The sequence below is a fragment of the Aedes aegypti genome, chromosome 1 (assembly GCF_002204515.2).
Source record: "Aedes aegypti strain LVP_AGWG chromosome 1, AaegL5.0 Primary Assembly, whole genome shotgun sequence".
Taxonomy (NCBI): domain Eukaryota; kingdom Metazoa; phylum Arthropoda; class Insecta; order Diptera; family Culicidae; genus Aedes; species Aedes aegypti.
Genome location: NC_035107.1, coordinates 14,907,982 through 14,931,922, shown reverse-complemented (window position 1 = coordinate 14,931,922; position 23,941 = coordinate 14,907,982). Strand labels below are relative to the sequence as shown.

The window sequence follows — 23,941 nt, the reverse complement described above, 5'->3', positions numbered from 1 at the left end:
AATCTTGGCAGGAATCTACGAATAATTTTTTGAAAGTATCTTAAAAAAATTCCGGGTTAAAATCTTGAAGAAATCTTGAACGACAATTTTGTCGAATGTCCTAAGATATCCATGGAAGCATACAGTGGGATTCCGTTTTTTGGCATGCTCCATTCTTGGAACCCCCTGGGAACCTAGGAAAACAGACTTCTGAAAATTTCCATCCGAGACTTGTGAATTTTCAGAAATATCGCAGTGGAATCTTAAGAATCTGAACGATAGCCAATTGGCAATTACGCAGTGGAAAAATAACCTTTTTGTGTCTCATAGATCAAATTCTGTCTTTCCGCTAAATTTGGGTTTGCTGAATCCGTTGCGGCTTTTAGAAAAAAAAAATGCCCAAAGATCTAATACCGCATCGAAACCTGATGATAGTTTTTACTACTGGGGGTAGGTACTATGGAGAACAAATCTCGATCAAACAATGTTTTAAAATCCTGCGTGACACCGACAAATGTACCGACGAATGAATGAATTGAACAAGAAAAGGGTCAAACACAATGCAACGGCATTACGGCAAGAACGGCAAAACGGCAACACCGACTTGAATGACATTTCAATGTTTTGATCAATGTCAACTCAATCAGTTTCAACATGGATTTGACAAGTAGAATGTAGATCAAAATGGGCTTGCCGTTTTGCCGTTGTACCGTGCTGCCGTTCACATTGTGTTCGGGGCTTAAGGCTGTGAACCGTTTCATCGATTCGTTTAACCTTCGGTTAAAATCTGACATTTCGATACCTAGTTATTTTCCCATCCAATGGTTAAAATTAACTTCGCGGTCCATTTTAGTTTTGATAGACGAATAGTATTTCAGAACAAAGTTGACAGATGATTAGTTATTTTCAAATTACCGGGATCGGAAAATAACTCTTGAACTGTCAAGTTTAACCATGCTCCCGAGCAGGATTATTTTATACCGGAGGAGAAATAACTATCGAACTGTCAAATTTTAATTAAAAGTCAAACGAATCAATGAACGGATCACAGCCTAAGCATTGCTTTTTCTTTCCGAGTGATGACTGTTTTGATCGCATTAGGGAAAGTGTACCAGTACCAGTAATGGCCAAATGGTTCCCTATTTGGCCATATGTAAAATTTCGACATCTTTCACATTTTTATTCTTTTTGAATGTTTTTTTTTTTTTTGTAGGCACACCGTGCTCGTGGCCACTACTGTGCCAGGCTCAGTTGATCTGTAGCTTCTTTATCGATATAGATCTATTTTTAACTTATCTATATTTACATCTAGTTTCACTCTCTCCTACTCTTTTACTCTCACACCGAGAAAGTAGAAGAGAGAGCTCTGCTATTAGTGAGGCAAGCTGCCTGCGAAGAGGGTCAGTTTGTCTCAGTCACCATCTGATACTGACGGAGGATGGATGTGCTCCCCAAAGCACGGTCCTTCGTGAGGCGTCTTCTGGTGGCTGGACGGATTTTTAGTGGAGGGGCTGGGAATCGAACCCATGACCTTCCGCTTATGAAGCGAAAGCGTAACCTCAAGGCTACAGACCCCCCTTTTTGAATGTTTTGGCGTCAAGATAGGGGGAGATCCCCCAGTACCGGACAGCACCCAATACCGGACAAAGTCGAAACATTGAGAAATCATTGCCCAATCAAGATGGTGTATTAGTAGAAAAGGAAGCTATTATGGAGACTAATGTTTACGTAGAATAACACATCCTTGAAATATGAATGCCTTTTTAAAAAAGTACAAAAGTTTGAAAATCTTTAAAAAAATTGACGTATCTCCTTAGTTTTGAGCCTATTTAGTAATTATTTTGAATATGAAAAAATACTTTAGATCACGTAAGCATGTTCGAACATAATCCTTATTTGATAGTATGATTGTATTTAAAAACATAATTGAACTTAATATGGACAAATTACAATTTTGGTTAAGCACCTCCTGTCCCCCAGTTTCGGACAGCTTGATTTGTTATATGATATCTTTGTAATTATTGCATCAGTGTCTCAAAATACATTCATTTTTCATGGATTCCGTCGATCGTGGTATCAAACATGCAATAAAATTAAAAAAAATGAACATTCAGAACAACACCGTAAAATGTGCTATTTTTCATCATATATGAAAGAGGTTTTTGATGGACATCTTGCAAACTAAGAAAAACTCAAATTATTCTTGTAAATATTGCAAATGCATCGAATTGGCAATTATTTACTATTCCTATGGTAAACACATTCAATGATGTCCAAATTTACAGAATTCGAGGCATTTCCAGATCGCGTCCGGTATTGGGTACCAGCTTTCATCGATCAATTTAGTACTAAAATACAGCATCAAAATGCAATGTCAAAATTTATATTTATATTTTCAAATTTATTTTTGTACACTATAAAATTGATATTATTTATCATAAATGGGTAACACGAGCACATAAAACAAATATTTTTAGAATTATGAATTTAGTGGCTTAAGTGTCCGGTACTGGGGGATCTCCCCCTATATCATATATCCTACAACTAAACCACACAAAAACTTTCGAAATATTGAAACATTAAAATTATCACGTATGGCAAAATAGGAAACCACTATGTCCATAACTGGTACATCTACCCTATATGCATTAAATTTCCATTGACTCAACCAAACCACACTCTTAGATTTATTTCACGAGCTCAGCTGTGCGAATCTCGGTTTCCCGATTTTAACCGAGACTCAGCTAACAAATTGTCCGGTTGCTTAGCAACGAAGCATGATTTACTGATACTCGGCTTTTATTTGCTGAGATCCCAGGAAATTTGTTTGTCGACTACTCGGCTGTGCGGATCTCGGTTAAAATTAGCCGATATTCGGCATTCTGAATTAAGTGTGCATGTCAAAACTTGTTCCAAACATAGAATCGTGTTTGACAAAAGTTCGTAGAACTGAATAATAATCAGGGTGGCCACCGAACCGGGAAAACGGGAAAAGCGGGGAAAAGACGGGAATTTGAATCCACCGGGAAAAAGACGGGAAAAACCGGGAATTTGAGAAGATCACCGGGAAAATAGTTTTGAACGAACTTCATCAAGCTGTAATTTACAAACCAACCTTCAAAATAAGTTTTATAAAGTAGTTATGTGTAATGATATTGCTATGAGGCATCCGCAATTTTGAACAAATATGTTTCAAACATTAATAATTTAATGTCTACCATATTTCTTAAAAATGTTTCACTTTTTTTACCAAAGTTTCGAAGTAGTTTTTTGAATTTTTGTTCTCGCACTATCAAGGCTAATATTTTTTGAACTTTTTCCTAACTTTTTTTACTCGAAGTTTTAATCAAACTTTAATTACTTATTGCAGATTGATTTGGCACTCTTTTGTAATTGGTGAATACCACAACCAATCTTCAAAACAAGCTTTTAATATGTTACTAATTACCTAATCGTCAACGTTTTGAATAAGGCCTCATTTACGATGTTGATAACGGTTAAGTTGTTACAGCTCATATAAAATATGTAGTGTGTCCATATAAAAATCATAACGGGAGAGTGAGTGTATGACAAAAATGATAATTTTCGGTGTTATTGAAATTGTGAGTGAGCCCTAAATAAGTATTTCTACATGTGTGGCCTTGTTTCATCCATACCTTGAACTTATTTGCTTTAGAGAAGAAAATTCAGAATTGAAAAAAAAAAAGAAAATTACGGTAAGAAAGTACTTGAGCATCTTGATGATTTACTTAGGAACCTGGGGCTTTTGTCGGCCAAATTATCTGAAATTCAGCATTAAGATACATTTAAGATTATTATAAACCATAGCCAAATCTAGAAATTTCAAGAGCACAAGTCTAGAGAACCAAACAGTGCAGTGCTCTGAGCTGAAATTTTTATCGTTTTATCATCACCAGAATACAACCAATCCATCAAATTTTCAACGGTTGTCAAGTTCTCTATATCTTGAAACTTGAATATTCGAAGTTTGACTCTAAGTGCATATTGTTGATAAATATAGTTCAAATATCATTCAAATTAAACCCCTGTCGTGTCAAGAGTGAGGTCTGTTTTATAAGCATAATTATTAACCATCTCTTTCTCATGATAGAAAGCTTCAGAGCTCCATTGATTTTCGACGAACGCGAGACAAATCGATTCAGATAAATACTATACTATGCCATAGTTTTCAGAATAAGATTCTACATATAAAGATTAGAACAATCTATCAGTCAACTTATTGTTCCAAACTATTGATAAGCAATCAAACAACTAAAACATTTGAAACCGATTTCATACAAAATGGTTACAGTGCTTGATTTTTGATATACAAAAAAGTCAATTAAAGTCGTTGGAAAGGATGGATTAAAAACCGGGAAATTTATGTAAAATTTACCGGGAAAACCGGGAAAATAGCGGGAATTTCAAAATCGGAATTTGGTGGCCACCCTGAATAATAATATTATGTAGAGTTATTATCGATAAGTTTTGATGTTCGGTATGGTAGTTATGAAGTTTTGAAGCTTGAAATTAACTCAACATTTTCTCCAAATTGACTGACATTTTAACCACAAGTTTCGACATGAAAAATCAAAATATTGGTCGACTTCGGAATTTCCAGAAAATTTTGAATACGTCTGTTCTGTATACATTCGTTCTGTAGTGGAGACATTTGTTAAGTTTGCTCCGTTTAGTTATCTACGGTTCGAATCTGGACTTGATCAAATTGTTGAAGTCAGATATTACAAACAAATATTCTCTTAAGACTGAAATTTCTTCAGATATATCTCCAGGATATCTTTCGAAAGTTAATCCAGAGCATTATCTGAAATTGTTCTACTGAAATGTCCAAACAAGTGATCAAAATTCCTTCGAAATCTCGTTAGAAGGAATTCTGATATATGCTATTTTAATTATTTTCATAAAAATATTACATTCCGGTAAAAATGCTATGGTGATTTCCAGCGGACGTTCTCTGATTGATCCCTGGCAGAAATCGTTGATCAACTCCTGGTGACTTCACTTCTTCTACAGGTTTGCGTAAGAATTCCTTCACAAGTTTCGCAAGAATTCCTCAAGCGGAAAACCGAAAGGACTTCAGAAAATTCGCAGATTTATATCAGCAGTTTTGGATAGTTATCATTAGATATTTATACAGTGTTTCTTTCAGAAATTCATCCTTCAAAATGCATCAGTTTTTTTTTTATTTATCTAGTAATATATCAAATGATTCTAGAGATTTTTTTTGTGATTTCTTTCCTCCAAGAAATCTTTCAATTGACCCAAGGATCAGTCGAGTAGGTAGAGTTTTCGGGGCCCGGTGTGGAGTCAATTTCGGGGGCCCTTCATAGGAGTATGTACCAACTAGCTGGTCAACTAATCGAAAAATAGTATACATTCAATCAACATTAATATTTGGGATTGAGAAAAAATTGTTTTTGTTTTGTTATTGTCGTTTTTAACTTTCTATTTGGAAATCAATATGCTAATTAATGAAGACGAAGAGTACCTAATATGCTGATAGATACGACCACTTCATGGCTGATAGCGGCTAGGCACTTAGGGATTATAGAGACCTCATGTTCGAAAAATGAGACCAAAAGGAAACTGAACAGGAACCATTTCGCCAGTAATCTCACAAGAAAAATTTCGCAAGTAATCTGACAAAACAACTCCCAAAGCGCCTTTCTAAACATCTCTGTGGGGTTTAATTATTTGCTTCGAACTTTCTTCATCAGAATGTAATTTAGGCATTTGCTCAAAGTTTCCTTCAGCTATTAATTCGAAAATTTCTTCAGGAATACATTGAACGATTCCTGCACAGACTTCCCAAGGAATTCCTCCAGGATTTTCATTCGAGGTACCTTGAAGAATTCAACCAGAACATTTTCCAATGGTACCCTCAGATTTTTGTCCAAAAAGATGCTAAGGAAATTTTTCAGAAATTTTCCGAGAGATCTCGTTCAACAAATCCTCAAGATATTTCTAAACGAAATTCTAAGATATCACTGATGAAATACATGATAAATTTCTACAAAAGAGAAGTCTAAAAAAGATCTACGGATCTCCTCTGGGCTCTTGAGAAAGTCTTGGTTGGGTCTTCGGGAAAATCATAAAGTTATTATTGAAAAATCAATCTAACCGAAATAGTGGACACCCCTAGAAAATGTCGATATACTTGGTTGGAAATTTTTCTTTCTTTGAAAAAAGATTTTCGACCTTTTGTCCCTTCTTTTTTGTTCTTCGACTTTTTGTCCTTTCGACCTTTTGTCATAGATTCGTAGTAAACTATAGAGCCTCAAAGAATTTACATCGAGATTTATTACAATGCGAAAAAAAAGGACTTAAGATACTATTTTGCGTTAAAAATAGAATCTAGAGACCATTATTCACCTTTGTTGGTGTTATCGTTACATGCTTTAGTACTTTTCAATAATGTATAAAATGTTGTGTGCAAATATTGATCTCGGCTTGATTCAGGATATGGCTCATATCAAAATGTTTCCAAACTAGTTCCTGGATTCATAAGGCTAAAGTTATAGAGGGTGTCACGATTTTCACGAAACCACAATGTTATATAAAAAGTACTGTTCTATAGCGTTGAAAATGTCCTTAAGTACATTTCTAGTTAGATTTTCTGAGAAATCCTCAAAAATGTATTATAGAGAAGGAACTTTTAGATTTTTGCCGAAATTTCTGAAAACTTCGAAGGCATTACATAAAGCTCGATTCAAAGTAAATCTGGACGCACGGTTCAATACACCACCGCGCCCCTGGTGGTTGGAACAAAAAACTTTTGACAGCACATGTTAACGTTTCATTGACGAAGAAATTGGTGAAAAGTTTTCCTCGATTGATCGACGCATCTCGAAATTACGGATCATGGAACTCGAGAAAAGAAAATTGATTGTGCACAAACATCTAGAGAATCCTTCGTGGTCCGCCTCAAAAAAAGCAAAAGTGTTGAAATTCCCAAAGTCAACAGTGTGTCTTGTAATCAAACGTTACAAGGATAATCTGAGTGTGGATAGAGCACAGCGCATCTATCATAAAAGTGGCACTAGGGACAAAGAGCTGAGGAGGAAGGTGTTGAGGTGCGTGAAAGGTAACTCAGGTATCTCCATACATGATTTGGCAAAGAAATGCGATTCTAACTTTTCCACCGTGCGTAACATCCTTCCAAGAGAAGGATATAAGTCTTTTTGTGCCAGTAAACATCCGAATCGCTCCCTGAAACAAAATTCAGTGGCCAAAAAGCGAGCACGATTACTTTACGAACGAGTTTTGACGAAATTTGATGGCTGCATTTTAATGGATGACGAGACATACGTCAAAATGGATTATAAACAAATCCCCGGACGAAAATTTTACCTGGCAACTGGTCGTGGGGATGTCCCTTCCAGGTACAAATTTGTTTTTGCTGACAAGTTTGCTCGGAAACTTATGATTTGGCAAGGAATCTGCAGTTGTGGCCTTAAAACCAAGGTTTTCATCACATCTACCACAATGAATTCGAAGGTTTACATTGAAGAGTGTCTGAAAAAGCGGATTTTACCCTTCATTCGGCAACACAAGACCAACGTTATGTTTTGGCCGGATCTAGCCAGCTGCCACTACTCTAAGGAGGTACTAGAATGGTATGCTGCAAACAATGTCAATTTTGTCGCCAAAGAGATTAATCCTCCGAATTGCCCTGAGTTCAGACCGATCGAACAATATTGGACAATTGTCAAGCGAAAACTTCGAGGATGCGGTAAAGAAGTGACAAATGCACAACAAATGCGTTTAAAGTGGAATAAGTTCGCCGATACAGTGTCGCCAGCTACTGTGCAGACCATGATGGCATCGATCACAAGTAAAGTGCGACAGTTCGTTCGAAGTGGTGAAATGTAATAACTTGTTTTATATTGTTTGAAAGCTGAATAAATACCCTTTTGTTTGACGTTTTGACCAACCCTGTATGTTGTTTCATTCTTGAGTTATGATCATTTGAATGCGTCCAAATTTACTTTGAATCGGGCTTTAGCAAGTTCGTAAAACTTTTCCTGAACAGAAAAAAACTTCTGGAAGAATTTTTTGGTGATTTTCTGGAAAACTCCCTGAGAAATAAAAGTAATGTATTCTTCTAACTTTCCTGATTTTAAAATATTTTTTTTCGGATTTCCAGAAAAAAATCTTCCAAGGGAATTCTTTGGAATTTCTAAGTGTAAATCTCTATAAATTTCTAGGAAATCAATGTTTAGGGAAAATTCTTTTGAATTTCCTTTTTTTTTCTGAATATACCAGAGAAACTATTTTGAACGACTTTCCTGGGGCGATTCTCCTGAAATTGTGAGGAGATTCTTCTGAATGTTTTTCTGACATTCTTTTTAATATCCCTCTGAAGTTTGTATAGATTTGTCCAATTTTAAAGGGAAATTGTTCTAAAATCCAAGGATAAAATTCTCTCCGTGTTTCCAGTGGATACTCTCCTGTATTTCCATTGATTGTTTTCTGAATTTCCAGAAAAAAAATCTTCCGAATTTACAGGAAAAAATCATCCTTAATTTTCATGGAAAATTCTCCCAAGGAATTTTCTATGATTTTCCAGAAAAGCAAGTTTTATGGAAAATTCTTCAGGATTTCTAGGTGAATTCTACAAAGTTTTTAAGAGAAATACTCTATGAATTTCCAAGGAAAACTCTCCTCAATTTCGCGTAATTTTATTGAAATTTTCATGAATTTCCAGAAGATATTCTCTATAGTTTACTGAGGAAACCTGAGTTTCCACAAGAATTTGTTTTTTTAATTTCCGAGGGGAAATTTTCTTCAATTTTCAAGGAAAAATTTTCATACCATGGATTTTTTTTTCCAAAATTTAAAAAGTAATCCTAAATTTTTGAAGGGAAATAAATTTTTCAGAAAACTTGTAAAGATAGCTTCAAAAGGTCAAAGCAAAGTTCGCTTTTGCCATCCCCAGTCTCTACACAGTCCATTTCCGCAATTGTTCTGGAGCGCTCAACTATTCAAGTGTCATCTCCATTCCATCAGAAATGCAAAACTCCATCATATCCCGCGTTGAATTGTCTTCGAACACGCAACAGCTCGTCCCTCGACTGCCGGTCGGTTGCCCGCTGATTCGTTTCAAAACCAAGACCCCCTCCCCCACCCCTCCTTAGTTCAATTGCATTGTGGTGGCCTTTGTTTCCAACGGGGGGGGGGAGGCTCTCCTGCGGTGCGCTTTCAAAGAGTGAGAGCGAGTGCGTGAGCGAAGGACAAAAGCTTTCATCTGCGAAGATATCATAGTGAGTGAGCCTCTCCACTAGGGTAGGTCAAATTGCAAAAATGTTTGAAAATACAATCTCTCATATCTTCCCTTAAATTTAACCTTCATAGTGTGATCTAAAAATTGAATACTGAGAAAATCGATAGTATCTCATATCGCACTCTGCAACAATCATGATTCGCAACACGAATCATGAGAACCTTTTTATCCTCTTCTGTTACAACTCAGATAGGGTTGATAACAGTGCATGATAAACCCCATTTGAACAAGCTCTAAACCTGGTTGAAACTATTGCTATAAGATATTCGGGAATTGTCTATCATGCCAGTAAAATAAAACTCCTACCCCCAAAATGTAGATGAGCGAGAAAAATGGGTTTTATCATCGCTATCTCTTTGGGGCTCTCGTTCGCTGCTGTTACTCATCAAGCTTGTTACAACTTGCGATACATTACCGACCATAGACCGATCCACATGTGATGTTTTTCTTCGCTTGCTTTGATCGTACTTCTAAATTAAATGAGAGCGAATTCTGTAATGCCAAGTCATGAGCATTCTAAGGGGATGGAATTTTATAACTTTTTTTTTTTTTAATTTGAACCGCTCTATTCTTCAGTATAGGGAAGTAGTTGTCGTCGTTGTCGCAAACGGTGCTGGTTCCAGTGTGGTCGGGGTAATAATAGTGTCGGACCAGGAACAACTGCCATATTCGTTTGTGTGGCGACCCAACATCTGACTGCAGAAACGGAGTCTGCGCGTCTGATCCGCAGTTTTGATACCGATAGCAGCACGGTTGTCAAGTGTGTAGTATGATGTTTCCATGCTCGGTTTTGTATCTTTCTTGGGCTTTGGATTTAGTAAGAAAAAATTGTATTCACTCAATGATCTTCTCCATTTCTTTATGTTCGTATTTCTTTTTGTCTCTTTCTCTTCTGAAGGAATTTTAATCGACTTGTTCAAATTACTAAAGCTATTAGATCTTTATTCTTATTTCGCAGTTTTTTCCTCTTCGATTGTAATTCCTTCTTTATTACTTTTGTTTCCTTTCAGAATCTAACTTCTTCTTTTATGTTATTTCTTCTGTTATGTAAAGCAAGACTTTTTTTCTAACTCTATTGACTCTTGTTGCTTCTATTGTCAAATTTTTGTAGTGATTTATTATTTGATTTACATTTCAATTCCCCTTTTTTGTTGTTCGCATTCCTCTGAGTTTGATATTCTGATTTCTCTTTTTTTATGGCCGTTTTGATTTACTTGCATTTGAAGTTTCGATTGAATACTCTCTGTGTTTCTTCGTATATTTTATACCCTTCTGATATTTTTTCTCTTCTTATCGTCAATTCTTTGCCAATACTTCAATCACATATTCTATTTTATGTTTAATGATATCCTGAATTTAGTTATTAATTTAAAAAATAATAATTTTTATTTCCTTTCAATGTTATGATTTTCAATGTTTCTGGCAGCCATTCAATTATTATTTACATCTGTCTCCCTGTGGTTGCGATGTTACCTTTTTTCATTTATCAGCCTTTGTCGTAATTACGTTTTACTTTTCTTTCTAACGTTTTAATTTCCTTTCGTTGGTGGTCCTGATTTGGCTTGTTTCTCTTGTGTTTTTATTCGATTCTCTCAATAAGATTCTCGCAGTTCATTATTCTTAATTAGATTTCATGAATTATTTTGTATCTATTATTGGTTTTTCGGTTTAGTTTGGTGAGATGGCATCAAGAAGCTCCAATATTGCCAGGTTTGAAATGGCTGAGGGATTAGAATCTTGTAGATCGACTACACAATAGTCCGAATCGACATTTTAAAAGGAGAAAGTGTTTTCTCTGCTCTCATCGCTTTTAGACATATGATGTCGTCAAAGAAGTTGTTTGTAATTAAGTTTCGCATTTTTGAGAAAAAAGTTGAATAGGGTGGTCTAGATTTAGGATTAATTTTGGCTCACACTTTTGGTTACGCTCTTCAACGAACTTTTTTTATTTTGAACAATTTTGTCGGAGAAACTTTTGATCTAACTTTTCATTTGACCTAAGTAAATTGATTCTGAAAGGTTTTGCTTAAGGTGTACCCGAAAAATCGTTTTTTTTTTGGTCTAACTTTTTTTGTTTTCAGTTTTATGTAAATGTGGTTTTCAGAAGAGTTGTAGAGAAAGTAATTATACACATTTTTGCTGTATATTGCATATTTGTAATTCTTATGATTTTTAAGTTATAAGCAAATTTAAGTGAAAAACTATGACATCTTTAGATGCCCATAACTCATGAAGTTGGTTCGATAAAATTTATCTTTCAAAGTTCATACATTAGGCTATTTTTACTGCAAAATAAAAACTCTGAGAATGTTATTTTTGTAAATTGAGAAAATTCACTTCCAAAATGCGCTTAAAAAACTCGAAATTCCCTTGTAACTCACAAGATTTCAAAGTTAACGGTATGCTGCCATTAACAAAGTTGTAGCTTTTAACTAGATCTACAACTTTCCGATACACAACTTTTTGGTGATACGTGAAACGAAAAATGTAGAACATATAATACATTTTACTGTTTTACGATTGTTTCCATTCTCTGTGATTCGAATCTCTCAATTCGATATCTCCATTTAAATAAGATCCTCTCAATTCCTTCGAACTGCTTTCGAATTTGCTCTTAAGGATTAGATTTTCTCATTTTACCCGATATGACTTTTAGAAAACGATTTTTCGACTCGCCCATGTCAAATCACTCGATTTGAAATACTCAATTGAAATTTCCTAGTTCTCTTGTTTTCTATCCGATTTCTGTCACGTTTGTTTTTTTATCTTCTCTGGTGTGAATTCAGTATTTAATGTGGCCTAGTTCTTAACCCGTATAGGCCTGAGTGAAAGAAAAATTACTAAAACTCTCACCGCTTAGCGAGTACTTAACGGATTAAAATTATGTTTTGTCAGTATAGTGGCACACATATCTAGTTTCTAAAAGTGGCCAAAGGATTTCGGGAATGTTCATGTGTCCGGAGTTATTCAGGTGGGTTACTGGGTCAGGTCGGCTGAAAAGGGTGCTGTACTTCTGTGCTCCTGGAGGTAGGCAAATTTCAAGTTACAGATAATTTCCTGAATCGGCTATGATGTGGCCACTATATCAAGGAATTTCAAAAAAACGAATCAGCGTAAACTTTTTGAGAAATGATTAAGTTGGATAACCTTGTGTCCTGCATTTGTTTGACCCTTGAAATAACTATTTTGGTTCCCCAGGATGCCTTAAATTTACGACAAAGTGGCCAATTTGTATTTAAACATATGTGTCAAGCCCATGGGAACGTACTTCAGTAAATTATTATGTTTAATATCTACTGTTAGAGAATTGAAACGGTTTAGTATCCAATAAATCTATAGCCTGCTTTTTAGGGCATTAAGCCCGAGTGGCCACACCTAGTACATTCTAAACGGTGCTTACCTCTTCATTTATAATGTTGAATATCAGATCCTAATGATTTATGCAAATTAAAATGGTTGCCATTGCAAATAAATAAAGACAACTTGGCGTGTCCCAAAAAATAGCCCTTTTTTACCCGACCTGACCCAGTGATCCACCAAAATATCTCCGACCACAGGAACATTCCTGAGATCCCTTGGCCACTTTTAGGAACTAGATATGTGGGCCAGTATACTGACAAAAAATATTTGAATCCGTTAAGTATTCGCTGAGCGGTGAGGGTTTTAGTGTGTTTGCTTTCACTCAGGCCTATACGGGTTAATTTGGTTTTTACTCTTCTCAATTTGCATGTCTCTTGTTTGATTCTATCAATTCATCTTATTCTTCTGGCCCTTTTAATTCTTCATTATCTGCTCATTTCAAAATCTAATTATTCATAACCACTAGTTATTATCCATACTGATCATGTTTTCAATTTTCGATTTTTGATAATAAATCTTCGAGCTATTTCATTTTTTTTTTTCTTAGTATTCAGTCTTCTTTCAATTCTTAATCCAAAACACTTATTCCACAGACCAACGGACGTAACACTTGGAACAAATTTATTCAAAATCCATCGCCCAGTTTACACCATGCGGATGGCGGTAGTGTGAAACGTCAAACGCAAAGAAAAACGATACGCACGCTTCTGGTTGTGAGATTTGTAACATAGCAAATTTAAAATGATCGTTAAATGAGTGGTCGGTGGAAATTTCGTTAGTTTTACGTCTGTTTGTCTGTGCTTATTCTTTACTCTCTGCTCTATTTTGATCCTCTTTTTATCATTTTTCATTTATCATTTTTCAAACTCGTTCCACATATCCATCTTTTAATCATCCTTCAATATTTTATAATTATTGTTGGATTCGTTACTGACCTTAGCTACATTTTTGAAACCCATCATTTTCTCAACCTACTATCTCAGCGAACCTTCTCTTGTTTCATGTTTCTTTTCCATCTTCTTGGTTAACTCTATCTTATCATTTGAACGCTCATCGTTCAGTCATCAGAAATCATCAACCATCTATTTTGATGGTATAGTACTGAATTTGGTTTTGATTTATTTAGAGGTTTTCCACTTACTTACAGATCGACGATTTATTACCAGGTTTTTCGTTAAAATTTAAAGAGTTCTTCTTAAAAAAGTATTCCTTGGCATTCCAGATAGCAAGTATAGATCAGTCATAGACTTCTATGAACATGTTTAATCTTATGTTGAATTTAAATCACTCCTCAGGCTCACGAAAACTTTTGAAAGCTTTAAGAATCTTCCAAGGTTCTGGAAAAAAAGCTTTCAATCTTCTAGAGGAAAGCTCTTGCGAGCTTCTTTGGAAGAAGCTTCCAAGCTTCTATGAGAACAGCTTCTAAGAGAGAATCTTCCAATCTTCTGTAAGAGAAGCTTCCAAGCTTCTGGAGAGAAGCTTCCAAGCTTCTGGAGAGAAGCTTCCAAGCTTCTGGAGAGAAGCTTCCAAGCTTTTGGATGAGAAGCTTCCAAGTTTCTATGAGAGAAGTTTCCAGACTTCTACCAGAGAAGCTTCCATGATATTGTGAGAGAAGCTCCCAAGCTGAGCAGCTTCCAAGCTTCTGTGAGAGCAGCTTCCAAGCTTCTGTAAGAGAAGCTTCCATGCTTCTGGAGAAAAGCTTCCAAGCTTCTGGAGAGAAGTTTCAGATCTTCTGTGAGATAAGCTTCCATGCTTATGGAGAGAAGCTTTCAAGCTTTTAGAGAGAAGCTTCCAAGCTTCTGGAGAGAAGCTTCCAAGCTTCTGGAGAGAAGCTTCCAAGCTTCTGGAGAGAAGCTTCCAAGCTTCTGCGAGAAAAGCTTCCAAGCTTCTGCGAGAAAGGCTTCCAAGCTTCTGTGAGAGAAGCTTCCAAGCTTCTGTGAGAGAAACTTCCAAACTTCTGTAAGAGAACCTTCCAAGCTTCTGTAAAATAAGCTTCCAAGCTTCTGCAAGAAAAGCTTTTAAGCTTCTGCGAGAAAGGCTTCCAAGCTTCTGGAAGAAAGCTTCCAAGCTTCTTTGGGATGATCTTCCAAGCTTCTGTGAGATACTTCCAAGCTTCTGTCAGAGAACCTTCTCTGCTTCTAAAGAGAAGCTTCCAAGCTTCTGTGAAAGAAGCTTTCAAGCTTCTGTGAAAGAAGCTTTCAAGCTTCTGTGAAAGAAGCTTTCAAGCTTCTGTAAGAGAAGCTTCCAAGCTACTGGTAGAGAAGCTTTCAATTTTCTACGAGATAAGCTTCCAAGTTTGCGAGAGAAACTCTTCTAAAGCTTTTGCTATTAAGTTTCCAAACTTTTGCGAAAGAAGCTTCCAAGTTTCTGTGAGAAAAGCTACCTATCTTCTGCGAAAAAAGCTTCCAAACTTCTGTGAAAACAGCTCCCAAGCATCTGTCAGAGAAGCTCCCAAGCATCTGTCAGAGAAGCTTCCAAGTTTGTGTCAGAGAAGCTTCCAAGCTTCTGTCAGAGAAGCTTCCAAGCTCCTGTCAGAGAAGCTTCTAAGCATCTTGCAGAGAAGCTTCCAAGCTTCTGTGAGAGAAGCTTGCAAGCTTCTGCCAGAGAAGCTTCTAAGCTTCCAAGCTTCTTCCCGAGAAGGTTCCAAGCTTCAGCCAGAGAAAGTTCCAAGCTTCTGCCAGAGAAGCTTCCAAGCTTTTGTGAGAGAAGCTTCCAAGCTACAAGTTTCTGTAAGTGAAGCTTCCAAGCTTCTGCCAGAGAAGCTTCCAAGCTTCTGCCAGAGAAGTTACCAAGCTTCTGCCAGAGAAGCTTCCAAGCTTCTGCCAGAGAAGCTTCCAAGCTTCTGCCAGAGAAGCTTCCAAGCTTTTGAAGAGATAAGAGAAGCTTCCAAGCTTCTGCCAGAGATGTTTCCAAGCTTCTGCCACAGAAGCTTCCAAGCTACGGTCAGAGAAGCTTTCCAAGCTTCTGGAGAGAAGCTTCCAAGCTTCTGCCAGAAAAGCTTCCAAACTTTTTTGAGAGAAACCTCCAAGCTAATGCAAGAGAAGCTTCCAAGCTTCTGTGAGCTTTCTAGCTGGAAGCTTTCTAGCTTCTGCCAGAGAAGCTTCTAAGCTTTCAAGCTTCTTCCTGAGAAGGTTCCAAGCTTCGGCCAGAGAAAGTTCCAAGCTTTTGTGAGAGAAGCTTCCAAGCTTCTGTAAGAGAAGCTTCCAAGTTTCTGTAAGTGAAACTTCCAAGCTTCTGCCAGAGAAGCTTCCAAGCTTCTGCCAGAGAAGTTTCCAAGCTTTTGAAGATATAAGAGAAGCTTCCAAGCTTCTGCCAGAGATGTTTCCAAGCTTCTGCCACAGAAGCTTCCAAGCTTCTGTAAGAGAAGCTTCCAAGTTTCTGTAAGTGAAGCTTCCAAGCTTCTGCCAGAGAAGTTACCAAGCTCTGCCAGAGAAGCTTCCAAGCTTCTGCCAGAGAAGTTTCCAAGCTTCTGCCAGAGATGTTTCCAAGCTTCTGCCACAGAAGCTTCCAAGCTTCGGTCAGAGAAGCTTCCAAGCTTCTGGAGAGAAGCTTCCAAGCTTCTGCCAGAAAAGCTTCCAAACTTTTTTGAGAGAAACCTCCAAGCTAATGCAAGAGAAGCTTCCAAGCTTCTGTGAGACAGGCTTCCAAGCTTCTGCCATACAAGCTTTCTAGCTTCTGCCAGAGAAGCTTCTAAGCTTTCAAGCTTCTTCCCGAGAAGGTTCCAAGCTTCGGCCAGAGAAAGTTCCAAGATTTTGTGAGAGAAGCTTCCAAGTTTATGTAAGTGAAGCTTCCAAGCTTCTGCCAGAGAAGCTTCCAAACTTCTTTGAGAGAAACCTCCAAGCTAATGCAAGAGAAGCTTCCAAGTTTCTGTGAGAGAAGCTTCCAAGCTTCTGCCAGAGAAGCTTCCAAGCTTCTGCCAGAGAAGTTTCCAAGCTTTTGAAGATATAAGAGCAGCTTCCAAGCTTCTGCCAGAGATGTTTCCAAGCTTCTGCCACAGAAGCTTCCAAGCTTCTGTAAGAGAAGCTTCCAAGTTTCTGTAAGTGAAGCTTCCAAGCTTCTGCCAGAGAAGCTTCCAAGCTTCTGCCAGAGAAGTTACCAAGCTCTGCCACAGAAGCTTCCAAGCTTCGGTCAGAGAAGCTTCCAAGCTTCTGGAGAGAAGCTTCCAAGCTTCTGCCAGAAAAGCTTACAAACTTCTTTGAGAGAAACCTTCAAGCTAATGCAAGAGAAGCTTCCAAGTTTCTGTGAGAGAAGCTTCCAAGCTTCTGCCAGAGAAGCTTCCAAGCTTCTGCCAGAGAAGTTTCCAAGCTTTTGAAGATATAAGAGCAGCTTCCAAGCTTCTGCCAGAGATGTTTCCAAGCTTCTGCCACAGAAGCTTCCAAGCTTCTGTAAGAGAAGCTTCCAAGTTTCTGTAAGTGAAGCTTCCAAGCTTCTGCCAGAGAAGCTTCCAAGCTTCTGCCAGAGAAGTTACCAAGCTCTGCCACAGAAGCTTCCAAGCTTCGGTCAGAGAAGCTTCCAAGCTTCTGTGAGAGAAGCCTCCAATCTTTTGCGAGAGAAGCTTCCAATCTTCTGATAGAGAAGCTTCCAAGTCGCTGTGAGAGAAGCTCCCAGGCTTGTGTGACCAGGGTGGCCACCGAACCGGGAAAAACGGGAAAAGCGGGAAAAAGACGGGAATTTGAATCCATCGGGAAAAAGACGGGAAAAACCGGGAATTTGAGATGATCACCGGGAAAATAATTTCGAATGAGGATCTTTGAACTCTAAATCTACAAAATCATCAAAATTAGTCGTAGAAAGTTGTTACGGTTGATGATAGTGCCATTGAGCATGTGCAATTATACACAAATAACTTTTAAACAATAGTGCTTCAATTTCTTGTAGAAATAATCTACTTTGCTACAGTATACTTCTTAGAATTGTTTCACTTCACTCATTGGTTAGCAATGTTTCGAAATATTTTATGATTTTTTTCCTCTTACTATTGACTTGACTTTTCTTTAATTCATCTGACTCGAAGTTTTGAATCAGAGTTTCAAAATTTCTTGCAGACAGTTTCAAAATGTTCTTCAGTTGCTTTAAATAAATCAATAAATCCAAATTTTCTTGAAAACTTGTTCTTGAAAATCATTCATAAGAGCTTCTAATGTGTCATTCGTTATCTAATTGACCAAAAGTTGTATAAGTAAGGTGACACCGTTGGCTTTGTTTGCTTTATTGCATCCTTAACTTGAACTTATTTGCTTTAGTAAACTCTTCATTCCTATGAAGATAAAAAAAAATAAAAGTTTATGAATTGAAATACTTTTAAATATGGTAGTAAGATGCACAAAAAGGGCATATGTATATAAATGAAAATGGAATGGTGTTTTTATGTCACGAGGTGGCTTGAGAACAAGACGATCGATTTGAACAATTCTTTCACTATTGTTTTCCTCGAGGGCTCCGACGTGTTTGTGTGGAATAATATTTCTCAAAATCCTCCGAGAAAGTTGAGAAAACGAATAATATAAATTTGACACAAATTTAGGTTTTTTTTTTGAACGCCTGATGTACGGCCTAATGGGCAATACAACGTTTGCCGAGACAACTAGTTGTTGGTAAACATGGGCTGGATAGCTTTTAAAACAAATCCCTGTCAAAGTGAATTAAAAGTGCCAAGAATAGAATAGCACAATTGAGTTAAATGAGGGTATAAGTGACAAAACCTAGTTTTGAGAAAATAGACTTTTAAGTTTTTGTTCTATACTTATTGTGTGGAAGCCAAAAACAAGCCAATCTTCTACGAATAATATTATTTTTCCGATTGGTCGTAAAAATCTCCTTAAAATGCCATTGAAAAGCTTGAAGTAGATTTTTTTCAGTATATTCACCTCAAAAACCGACCCGTTTACGTTTGGGCCTCTAAATAAAAACCGGGAAAATATTGAAATTTGTACCGGGAAAAAAGCGGGAATTTCGAAATGAATATTTGGTGGCGCGGTAAATGGCTGGGCATGGCGTACCATTGGTACCTCGCGTACCTGCAGGAATAAAATAGACCCCTTTGTGCGGTCCTTAGCCTCTTGCCCAGCAACTCCTATCCCTACCTCCTCGTGGTACTGGCCGGGGTACGAGTAACCTTGGGGAAGATCGGGTAACCAACCCCCGGTGGGAACTTTGGTCGTATGCTGACAGGGAAGGGGGGGTTTGCTGTTGCAAACCTGGAGCGTCTGTACTCCACGTTAGGAGCGGCTCACAACAGCGTCTGTTCCCCATGTCAGGGGCGGCTGATCATCGTCCGAGTGCCAGAGAAGGACTCTAAGCTAAACTGCGCACTATGGCCCTCCGAACATTTAGGGGGAATGGTCCTCCGGAAATCTAGGGGGTTGGTGTCAGGCCCTGCGAGCCAGCCGTAAAAACACATCAGCACAGGAACGTCAACGAGAGAATACGGACCGGAACAATCGGCAAAGACCACAGCGACGAAAATGGACTAGCGATTGGAAACTCGGTACGTGGAACTGCAAATCTCTCAACTTCATTGGAAGTACTCGCATACTCTCCGATGTACTGAAGACCCGCGGTTTCGACATCGTAGCGCTGCAGGAGGTGTGCTGGACAGGAGCATTGGTGCGAACGTTTAGAGGTAATCATACCATCTACCAGAGCTGCGGCAACACACGCGAGCTGGGAACAGCTTTTATAGTGATGGGTGACATGCAAAGGCGCGTGATCGGGTGGTGGCCGATCAATGAACGAATGTGCAAGTTAAGAATCAAAGGCCGATTCTTTAACTTCAGCATAATCAACGTGCATAGCCCACACTCCGGAAGCACTGATGATGACAAGGACGCATTTTACGCGCAGCTCGAACGCGAGTACGACCGCTGCCCAAGCCACGACGTCAAGATCATCATAGGAGATTTGAATGCTCAGGTTGGCCAGGAGGAGGAGTTCAGACCGACGATTGGAAAGTTCAGCGCCCACCGGCTGACGAACGAGAACGGCCTACGACTGATAGATTTTGCCGCCTCCAAGAACATGGCCATTCGTAGCACCTATTTCCAGCACAGCCTCCCGTATCGATACACCTGGAGATCACCACTGCAGACGGAATCACAAATCGACCACGTTTTGATCGATGGACGGCACTTCTCCGACATAACCGACGTCAGAACCTATCGTGGCGCCAACATTGACTCCGACCACTACCTGGTGATGGTGAAACTGCGCCCAAAACTATCCGTCATCAACAATGTACGGTACCGACGCCCGCCCCGGTACAATCTCGAGCGGCTGAAACAACCGGATGTCGCCAATGCGTACGCGCAGCATCTTGAGGCAGCGTTGCCGGATGAGGGCGAGCTCGATAGGGCCCCTCTTGAGGACTGCTGGAGGACAGTCAAAGCAGCCATTAACGACGCTGCCGAAAGCGTTGTCGGATATGTGGAACGGAGCTCAAGAAACGATTGGTTCGACGAGGAGTGCCAAGAGGTTTTAGAGGAGAAGAATGCAGCGCGGGCTGCAATGCTGCAGCATGGTACGCGGCAAAACGTGGAACGATACAGACTGAAGCGGAAACAGCAAACCCGCCTATTCCGGGACAAAAAGCGCCGCCTGGAAGAGGTGGAATGCCAAGAGATGGAGTTGCTGTACCGTTCTCAAGAAACGCGGAAGTTCTATCAGAAGCTCAACACATCCCGCAAAGGCTTCGTGCCGCGAGCTGAGATGTGCCGGGATAAGGATGGGAGCATCTTGACGGACGGACGCGAGGTGATCGAAAGGTGGAAGCAGCACTACGATGAACACCTGAATGGCGCAGAGAACACAGGCACAGAAGGTCAGGACAGCGAAGGCGATGGCTACGTCAGCACAGCGGATAGCGGAAATCAACCAGCTCCCACGATGGGGGAAGTTAAGGATGCCATTCAACAGCTCAAGAACAACAAAGCCGCTGGCAAGGATGGTATCGGAGCCGAACTCATCAAGATGGGCCCGGACAGGTTGGCCGCTTGTCTGCATCGGCTGATAGTCAGAATCTGGGAAACGGAACAGCTACCGGAGGAGTGGAAGCAAGGCGTTATATGCCCTATCTACAAAAAGGGCGACAAACTGGAGTGTGAAAATTATCGTGCAATAACCATCCTAAACGCCGCCTATAAAGTGCTATCCCAGATTCTCTTCCGTCGTCTATCACCTATAGCAAACGAGTTCGTGGGAAGTTATCAAGCAGGTTTCATCGACGGCCGCTCGACAACGGACCAGATCTTTTCCGTGCGGCAAATCCTCCAGAAATGCCGTGAGTACCAGGTCCCTACGCACCATTTGTTCATCGATTTCAAGGCGGCATACGATAGTATCGACCGCATAGAGCTATGGAAAATCATGGACGAGAACAGCTTTCCCGGGAAGCTCACAAGATTGATCAGAGCAACGATGGACGGTGTGCAAAACTGCGTGAAGATCTCGGGCGAACACTCCAGTTCGTTCGAGTCTCGGAGGGGACTACGACAGGGCGATGGGCTTTCGTGCCTGTTGTTCAATATTGCGCTTGAAGGTGTCATGCGGAGAGCCGGACTTAACAGTCGAGGCACGATTTTCACGAGATCCGGACAATTTGTTTGCTTCGCGGACGACATGGATATTATTGGGAGAAAATTTGAAACGGTGGCAGATTTGTTCACCCGCCTAAAACGCGAAGCAACAAGAGTCGGGCTAATGGTGAATGCGTCGAAAACAAAGTACATGCTGGTTGGCGGAACTGAGCGCGACAGGACCCGCCTAGGAAGCAGTGTTACGATAGACGGGGATACCTTCGAGGTGGTGGACGAGTTCGTCTACCTCGGATCCTTGTTGACGGCTGACAACAATGTTAGTCGGGAAATACGAAGGCGCATCATCAGCGGAAGTCGTGCCTACTATGGGCTCCAGAAGAAACTGCGGTCAAGAAAGATTCACCCCCGCACCAAATGCACGATGTACAAAACGCTCATAAGACCGGTAGTCCTCTATGGGCATGAGGCGTGGACTATGCTCGAAGAGGACTTGCAAGCTCTTGGGGTTTTCGAACGCCGAGTGCTAAGGACGATCTTCGGCGGCGTGCAGGAGAACGGCGTGTGGCGGCGAAGGATGAACCACGAGCTCGCTCAACTCTACGGCGAACCCAGTATCGTGAAGGTAGCTAAAGCTGGAAGGATACGCTGGGCAGGGCATGTTGCAAGAATGCCGGACAACAACCCTGTAAAGATGGTGTTCGCCACGAATCCGGTCGGAACAAGAAGGCGTGGGGCGCAGCGAGCTAGGTGGATTGATCAGGTACACCAGGACCTGGAGAGCGTGGGTCACAGTCGAGGATGGAGAGAAGCGGCCATGAACCGAGGGAATTGGCGAAATATTGTTGGCGAGGCTTTATCAAGATAATTGATGTAAAGCCAAATAAGTAAGTAAGTAAGTAAGTAATTTGGTGGCCACCCTGGTGTGAGAAAAACTTCCAAATCTCTGTGAGAGGAGCTTCCAAGTTTCTGTGAGAGAAACTCTGAAGCTTCTGCGAGAGGAGCTTTCATGCTTCTGCGAGAGAAGCTTCCAAGCTTCTTCCCGAGAAGCTTCCAAACTTCTGTGAGAAAAGCTTCCAAACTTCTGTGAGAGAAGCTACAAAGCTTTTGTAAGGGATGGTCTTCAAATTATGTCACGCTAAATTTCAACTTTTTTAACCGCCTCCCCCCCCCCTTTGTCACACTTTTTGTATGAGTCCTCTGAAAATTTTGTAAGGCTTGTCACGCTTGGCTCGACCACCTCCCCCCCCCTTGGAGCTTCCAAGCTTTTGTGAGAAGCTTGCAAACTTCTGTAAGAGAAGCTTCCAAGCTTCGGGAGATAAGCTTCCAAGCTTCTGGAGAAATGCTTCCAAGCTTCTGTGAGAGAAGTTTCCAAGCTTCTGAGAGAGAAGCTTTCATGCTTGCTTCTGTGAGAGAAGCTAGTTGCTAGAAGGCTAACTTATTCCCTTAGGTGGCTACATTCCAGTTTTGCATTCGTTTGTCATCATGCCGTTGAATTGCTTTCCGATCGAAAATCGATTCCATGGAGAAAACCGTTCGTACGAATGAACGCAAAAGTTGTGTACCAGCTCATGGTCACAGCTTATTGACACCCTTTCCCTGCCCCTCCGAAATTCATTACGTTTGACCGCGAATGTTTATTTGTTGTGAGATATTATTGCTATGTGTTTTGGGGGTTTTCGTTTGCTCGACGTCGCTTTCGCCACCAAAGGGAAGGCCACGTGGTGTGACTTTTTTGCCACATTCAAATAGTTGTTTTATTTTATTTCTTGGGGCATCTGTTTGTTCTTCCAGCTCACGGAAGAGCTATTTTGTTAGTAAACAACGTTCTTTCAACGCACCAATACCATCATCATTGATTGGCCATAAATCTCACTACATATTCTGGACACATAGTTAAAATCTAGCAACGCCTACCGCTCTGCAACCCGCAACCCATCACTAACTCACTCACCCATTTGAACAACGCACTTTGACCATAGGGGGATACTTACGGCGAGGTGAACACCTTGGTGCAGCTAATCCGCTCGCTGATGTCGCACATGGCCTCATAACTATGATCCCGCTCGGCCCGGATCTCCACGTAGGAAGTGTACAGCGACAGCAGGAATCCGGCGAAGCTCAACCCGACCAATCCGGCCGTGCACGAATACTTGCAGTTGCCGCCACCACCGGAACTCATTTCGCTGACGATTCGATTCGGAAGCGTTCGTTCGAGACAATTCGAAGACACAAATGACCGTAAAGCGTTGATGATGATGGATGGACGAGTAGAAGCAGAAGAGCAGCTGTTTCCGGCGCTTCAGCAGCGACCGCAGGACATTATTCCTAGCGACCAAGCGCTGTGGAATCGCGAGAACGTCTGCTAGCTAGTAGAGTCTGTGGCTGTGCGCTTCGTGCATATCAGCTAGCAGCTGCAAGCAAATGATACAGATAAAAGGAGCTACAGTGGGGGACAATACATTTGCAACTTTTCGATTTTTCATATTAAATGATTAATTTTGGCTAATTCTCAATCTCGCGTAACTTTTCAAAATGACCTATATAACAATGATAGATTCTCTCTTATATCGCTCTTTTTAGATTATAACAATGCAAGACTGAAGCTTTTGGGAAGTTTTTCACTATAGATTGAAAGATCCTTGCTTAGCGTTTCATGCGAAAAACGCAACAGTGCCTTAGTTATTGATTAAAGAGAAAGTAAACAAGGAGAGGCTCTCAATGTTAGATAGGTCCTTTTTGAAAAGATACGTCGAAAAAATCGTTATTA

At 40.0% G+C, this 23,941-nt stretch overlaps 1 protein-coding gene across 1 annotated transcript in view; it reads right to left on the bottom strand.

The window, feature by feature from the left end:
• The window catches only part of LOC5574649 (vitamin K epoxide reductase complex subunit 1), a 31,284-nt gene extending 7,721 nt beyond the window's left edge, over positions 1-23,563 (bottom strand). The window contains exon 1 of the mRNA XM_001661522.2: positions 23,166-23,563. Coding sequence (XP_001661572.1) covers positions 23,166-23,353 — 188 coding nt within the window. The 5' untranslated portion in view covers positions 23,354-23,563. The remainder of the gene's footprint in view (positions 1-23,165) is intronic.
• Positions 23,564-23,941: the final 378 nt, after the last annotated feature.